At 35.7% G+C, this 7,208-nt stretch overlaps 1 protein-coding gene across 1 annotated transcript; it reads right to left on the bottom strand.

The window, feature by feature from the left end:
• Positions 1-648: 648 nt before the first annotated feature.
• On the bottom strand, positions 649-4,363 carry LOC109158109 (cytochrome P450 724B1-like). Its single transcript, XM_019305929.1, has 8 exons — positions 4,118-4,363; positions 3,179-3,656; positions 2,472-2,735; positions 2,070-2,153; positions 1,921-1,999; positions 1,734-1,840; positions 1,325-1,443; positions 649-804 (listed from the first exon to the last, which is right to left on the bottom strand). The coding sequence occupies exons 1-8, from the start codon at positions 4,321-4,323 to the stop codon at positions 696-698; spliced, it is 1,446 nt and encodes a 481-aa protein (XP_019161474.1). The 5' UTR covers positions 4,324-4,363; the 3' UTR covers positions 649-695.
• Positions 4,364-7,208: the final 2,845 nt, after the last annotated feature.

A 7,208-nucleotide genomic window follows, 5' to 3' on the forward strand; every position in this document is an offset into this window, starting at 1 on the left:
CCATTTTTTGTCCTAGACTTATTGAGGCATTGACACTTTTCATTATCCATAATAAAAATTGCCACTCAGTAGACACTGTTATTGGTCGTTGGACAGTTTTGATCCTCCGTCAATGAAGCCGTTTGTTGACCGTGAATTAGAAGGGCTTTTCTGTCTTTTTATGTCGTATTCTTCTAATCTCGTTTAAACCAGCGCTGATGTGACTCCTGTAGGGATTTTGTTTTTATATATAGTATAGATTGTATTACACTATTTTATAATATTAGAATAGAATTTTAACGCATAATTATTGTACGAATGGGAAAGTAGAAATCAATATATTTTATTATGAAGAGAGATTTTTTAGGAATTGGGCGGGAAGTTAAAATTTAAGGATTTTGTTTTTATATATAGTATAGATGTATCAATGAGTTTATAATTTTATATCGACTAAGATTGTCATTGCATTCTTTTTATATATAACCAAATCATAGGTTATAACAACACATGTTTTTTAATATTTGGGCGAAATTTTTTTTAACTACAAATATGTAATCAAGTCACTCCAATACATTCTTTAGTTAAAATAGATTAAACACTATCAGATGAAGAATCCAAAACAAGCAAGTCATGTAAAAAATGAGTTACATGTGCCATCTATCAGTCGACATATTTTATTTTATTTTTTTAAAGATAACAATAGTACTTCATTGCTCTCAATTGCCATTGCCTTCCAATTGTATATGCTCAATATCCAACACAAGTCCTCTCTTAAACGCCAAATAAGGATATGAAAATGGATGATCGTCTTTCTTGGTTTCCCATCTATACATGAAAAATAAATAAATTTAATTGATTTATAACGGCAAAAGTTAAACAAAATGAATGAAATATCTTTAATTTATAATGATTTTGAGTATAGTATTCCAAAAAAAAAAAAAAAACCAAAAAACTTTAGCTGATTTTGTCGAACATAAAATATATAATAACATAAAACATATCATATAATTTGATATAAGAGCATGCAAAAGATTTAGGACACACATAATGGGATGCGTTGATCATAAAATAATGATAAATGTGTAATTTCAATTGATTTATCATTAATAACTAGTTATACAAAAATGAATGGTATATCATATATGTTTGTAATCATGATTTAACTTTAAAATGGATAGAAATAAATAATTTATAGTGAAGTCAACTTATAATTGATACACAATATTAAGAATAATTGACACAAATTGTCCAAAAGTAAATGTAAAAAAAAAAACCCATAATTTTTAATTGTCATTATAATTCAAAATATTTAAACTTTTTGAATTAATTCAAAGTAATTTATTACCTGAAGCTTTGAACAAGATAGTGTAGGAGGATTGATACTTCCAATTTACCGATTTCTGCACCGGGACAAATCCGAATTCCTCCACCAAATGGGAGCACATTCTTGCTTACTCCAGGATCCTGCATTTATAATATTATTGGGGTAACACATATTGGCAAATTATTTTGTGGACCTGCGTTCAAAATACACAATTTTACATACTTAATGTTTACAATTTACATACTAAATGTTGTTCACAATTCAAATTGTGAATATTTAGTATGTAAATTGCGAATATTCAGTATGTAAATTGTATATTTTGGATCCGGTTAGTCAGTTCATTCTATAACATGAAGTATTAATTTAGAAGTAAATTATTAAAAATGAATTGAGATTGGAGGAAGGTAAAAAAGGGATTAAGATGACATACATTCCATCTCCATGGATTAAATTGGTGGGGGTTTTTATGAAGTGAAGGATCAAGGTTTACTGCCGATAAGATGGGAAGAACTTTCCAACCTGCTGGAATTCGATATCCTGCAATTACATATATGCATGCTTCAAACCACACCTATAAATAATAAATAATATAATTAAACTCCTTTAATTTGAATTACCTTTGAATTCCACATCCTTGATAGCCTCCCTGTGGACAAATTTAACCAGATTTCCACAACGAAGACTTTCATTTATTACCTGTAATAACGTATCTATCTTTAGCACTATCGATTTTAATTTGGTAATACTAAATGATAATAATAATTACCATAGGTGTGAACTGCATTTGCTTGTAGTCTTCCCAAGTCAATGCTTCCCCATTTTTCCTCCTCCTCAGTGCTTGGTGTTCTTCCTGATTATTATTTATATAAAATAAAAATGTTGCCAAACTCAAAACATGCGTTTTTCCACCAAAAAGTGTATACTATCTTCTTTCAAAATGTTGAATTCACAACTCTAAGGGCCTCGATTTCAAACTCCGGTTCGACAAATCATTGGCTCGATAGACATGGTCAAATGCCAGTGTGCACAAATGATCTGTCCACTTTAGACATAATCCCCACACAGTACCATTGTTGAGATTCGAACTTTGATATCTTCACTCAAATACTACTTACTGAACCAGTAAGTTAAGTATATGCGGACAAAAAGTGTATAGTATCTTAATTACCTTTAGTTGTTGAAGGGCAAGGGGCGTCCGAGCAAGAAAATATGCGGAGAGGGCTATAAGCCCAGAAGTGGTTTCATAACCTGCGAGGAGAAGGTCAAACAGAACGCTTACTTTTTCCTCCTCCTTCAAACAATCATTCCCCACAATCTCGTCCGCGAAACAACCGCTTCTAATTCTATCCCCATTATTGCCCCACTCTTCACTCTTTCTCTTTCCCCTTTCATTTAGTATATCTTTGAACGTCGACGCTACCCTTCTGCGAGCCTGCAATAACGTATTCCACGAGGGTTTCAATAACATAATTAATGATGTATTGTATTAGTCTATTAGATATCCGTAAGACGGTCCGGGTTAGGGGTGTAAATAAGTCGAACAGGTCAAAGTTCGGCTCGAACTCGGTCAATTTTAAGCTCGAGCTGAACTCGAACTGACTGATTTCGTAATCGAGTCGAGTTTGAGCTCAAATGTTTTAGGCCCGAGGCTCAAATATATAACCGAGCAGATCGCGAACCACTCGGTCAACTTCAAACTCAAGCCGGTTTGAGTTCAAGTTTACCTATTATTTATCGAGCTAGAGTTCGAGCCTTATTGAGCTCGGCTCGGCTTGTTTACGCTCCTAGTCTGAATCCACTCGACTAATCCCCGTCTGATCTCAAAATTATCTATTATATTTGGAGAGTTTAATTTGTAGATAGATAGATAGATACCTTCATGGCCTTGGCAAAGGTGGTTCCGGGAAGATTAAGCGGAAGAGAAACAAACCCTTCCATGAAGGTAAGGAAGTCTTGGAAGAGTTTAAGGGCAAGCGGGTGTCCAGGCGCCATATCAAATAGACATTTCAACATCACGTTGAAGGAGAAAGCTTTGGCTTCTTGAAACAAGTGAATTTGTTGCTTTCCTTTCCAGGATTCCATGAGCGAGGAGGAGAGCTTCTGGATATCGCCGATGAAACGGCGGCTGGATTTGAATGAATTTATGAAGTCGACTTCCACGCTTCGCAGCTTCTTGTGTAGCTCTCCGTGGACGATCATCAACGACCGGTGTCCCACGATGTTCTTCACCGGTTTAGGATAGCTACTTTGGAACAGCCTACCTTCGTTTTGTAGGACGAAGGTGTTCAACTCAAGTTCGCATGAAATTATTGTGGGGGACCCAAATACATTGGACTTGAACACCCTCCCATATCTGCACCACAAAGAATAATAATAATAATAATAATAATCGATCCATAATCATAAGGTCATGAGTTTGAATCCTTATTTGCTCCCTTGGTTTGAGGGGGTCGGCTATGATTGGTTTACTAGCTAAGCTAGACTGATTTACTTTCTTATGGTTCTTTACCAATTAGGGTTAGGATGCGAGATTTAATTACCTACCCCAAAAGGACTGTGGGGTTTCTCTCGTCATCCAAACAACAAAGTTTCAACTCAAAAGGGTTGCGGGATTTACCTACACTCAAAGGGTTGTGGGGGGTTTTTGCCCCAAAAGATTAAATCTCTAACCCGACAAAGCGGAGGTAAATTACGGTAACTCAATGGCTGGTGTGCACAAGGGATTTGTCCACTTTAATTTAGACATAATCTCATACTACTAACATCGATCTCTTACCCAAAAATCTGTGTATTGAATCAGTAAGTTAAACTCACCTCCGGCAATGTTGTTCCAAGAAGGTGCCTATGGAGTTGGATTTATGAGGCTTGAGATAGCCAATGGTCTCTCCAAGAATTGGCCATCCCATGCTGCCGCCAGGAATATTGTCTGCGCCTCCCTCATTTGTTTTCATAAACAAGTGCTTTAAAATGAACACAAAAACAAAAGCTATTACTCCGGTCAAAATAGCTAATAATTCCATGGAGAAGACAAATAAGAGCGAGCTTATTTAGATTGAGAGAATTTTTTTTGGTTGATATATAACAATATATACAATGCATGTCAACCTTAAAGTTTACAACACGTCTACCACGCACGAGCGTCTACCATATTAATACATTGAATTATGATGAGCTGTAATATTATATACATCCAATCTTTATCGTAGTCTATTAGGCATCCCATTCAATTCATAATTTTTCCATTTTCTAAAATGAAAAACATGTTTTTAATCCATCCAAATCAATGCATGCTTTCCAAAATAAAATATTTATTTTTCAACTCAAGGAAGGAAGTTATGGAAATTTTTTTTAAGAATTCCAGAATTTCCAAATCTAAAATAAAATACATAAAATATTCCATACTTATTACCTACCTACCATAATTATATCATTACCAAATTGTCTACTATATTTTCATCCCCATCGCTACCATTCTATATATACCATAACCTACTTAATTCCCAACTACTATCACCGTTACATTAAATAACATTATCAGTTTTCCAAAAAAAAAAATAATAATAATACCATTATCACTTTCAATAACATTTGTAATTAATTTTTATAAGAAAAAAGTTGGGTTTCAAATATGTTCATATTTTAAAAATTTAAAAATATTGTTAAATTTATATAATTTTCTTGTTGTCAAATGGGGACTATAATCTTGAATGTTTGTGAAAAAATGAATAAGGAAAATGAAAAGCTCCATACATGTTTTAGAATACACGCACGAACTTTGGAAAGGCTGTTAAATAGGTCTAAAAAGATAATTAAGTGCGTATTTTGTCCTATTATGAAATATATTAAAGTTGCATAATTACTTTTTTCCAATTTCAAATCAAAAGGGTATTTGTGTGGTGTAAACATCATTCAATTTATGAGACATGATTGTTGAGCAATTTATATCCTACACAACGGCGCGCGTTGCACTATGCGCCCAGATGCAAAACGACGTCGTTTTAATTATTTTTTTTTTTGAAATTTCCCGCCCCAGTGGATGGCAGTAGTTTTTTCTTTAAAAAAAAAGCCGTTGTTCAAGAATGTACATAATGTTATACTAGAATACACATAATGTTATACATGAATGTACATAATTATATAACAAAATATACATACTATTTTTAAAAGATAATACACATAATCTAACATAATACATAATAAACATAAACTTTTAACATAATACACATCAACTCTTAACATAATACACACAAATTTTCTGATTCGGATGTACATAATTGTATAAAAAATACACATAACTGTATGAACCAATACACATAACGTTGTGAACAAATACACATAATCTCAGCAACTTCCTACCGCGCCTGCCAACACTACCCCAAAACGACGTCGTTTTGGGAGGCGCGCGGCGCACAGTGCTATGTGCGCCGTGGTGTAGGATATAACGATTGATGATTGTTGTATACCGAGATGCCTGCTGGCCCGTTTAGCTCCCTAACCGTTGTAGTCCATAAATAATACAATATAATGAGCATATAGTAAAGCAAAGGTGTTTATTACCAAAATGGTCCCTCGACTATTGTAAAATTACCAATTTAGTCATCGATAATTTTTCGTGTCCAATTAAGTCCCTCGACTTTAAAAATGTTAACCATTTTGGTCTTCCATTAGGTCGGGTGTTAGAAGTCTGTTAAATTAGAGGGTATTGATGGAATTTCACATGACTCCAGCTCTTCACCGACACCGACACCGCCAACATCCTCCAGCTGCTCAAAGTGTACGAGTACGAAGATCTCCCTGACAGAAGCAACAAACCCCCTCCTCCATGGCCTGAAATTTCAACACCCTAAACCTAAACCCAAACTTCTTCAACACCCTAAACCCAAACCTCAAATTTCAACTACTGAGCAAAATAGCTTGACAAAACATAATGCCAAAAATTCTCCAAACTTCTTCAAGGTCACTGAGCTCTGCGACGTCGGCGACCTCTACGAGAGGGTATCGCAGTGGCCGCTTTAAGAGCCCGTAGCCGCCGCAGTTTTTCGACAGCTAATGTCCGTGATCAGCTTCTGCCATCGCGCATAGGGCTGTTAACGAACCGAACATAAATGAACGAAGGTTGTTCATGTTCGTTTGTTGAGAATTTAGGGGTGCTCGTGTTTGTGTTCGTTTGTTAAGGTTTTTTGAAAATTATGTTCGTGTTCGTTTGTTAAGCGTTCATTAGTGTTTGTTAATGTTCGCGAACACGTTCACGAACGTGTTCATTTACGTTAACAAACACGTTTGCGAACGTGTTTGTCAACGTTCGCAAACATGTTCGCGAACGTGTTCGTTAACGTTAACAAACATGTTTGTTAACAAACAAGTTCACAAACATGTTGGTTTACGTTCATGAGCATGTTCGTGACCCTTTAATAACCAAACACCTGCACATGTTCATGATTACAATTCGTCCGTGAACAAGAAATAATCTACGTTCATGTTCCCGAACATTATTAAACGAACACTAAACGAGCTTGTTCACGAACATTATTAAACGAACACAAACGAGCTTGTTCACGGTCTCTCATCAAACGAGCATACAATTGTTCAAGCTCTGTTCATTTATTAACCGGGCTCTAATTTTTGTTTGTTAATGGTTCGTTTACCTTAACAAACGAACATAAATAGTGGCCCACCGAGACGTGAAGCCCGACAATGTGATGTTCGACGCGCAGGGGAACATCAAACTCGCCGACTTCGGGTCAGTGGAGTGGTTCAGAGGGTAAGACGGCGGCTGGATGTCGGTGGTGGTCGGGATGCCGTACTACGCGGCGCCGGAAGTGTTGATGCGCCAAGAGTACAATGAGAAGGTCAGTTTCGCCAGAAGCTAAGGATCTGCTGAGAAAGATGATCTGCAGATGGGTAT

Source organism: Ipomoea nil, unplaced genomic scaffold, assembly GCF_001879475.1.
Source record: "Ipomoea nil cultivar Tokyo-kokei standard unplaced genomic scaffold, Asagao_1.1 scaffold2805, whole genome shotgun sequence".
NCBI lineage: Eukaryota > Viridiplantae > Streptophyta > Magnoliopsida > Solanales > Convolvulaceae > Ipomoea > Ipomoea nil.

Bases quoted from the DNA above. Each gene is read 5' to 3' on its own strand.
- LOC109158109 (XM_019305929.1), bottom strand. From the start codon at position 4,323: ATGGAATTATTAGCTATTTTGACCGGAGTAATAGCTTTTGTTTTTGTG. The intron at 2,736-3,178 runs GTATCTATCTAT...ACGTTATTGCAG, and splicing joins CCTTTGCCAAGGCCATGAAG to GCTCGCAGAAGGGTAGCGTC. The intron at 805-1,324 runs GTAATAAATTAC...TTTCATGTATAG, and splicing joins TATCTTGTTCAAAGCTTCAG to ATGGGAAACCAAGAAAGACG.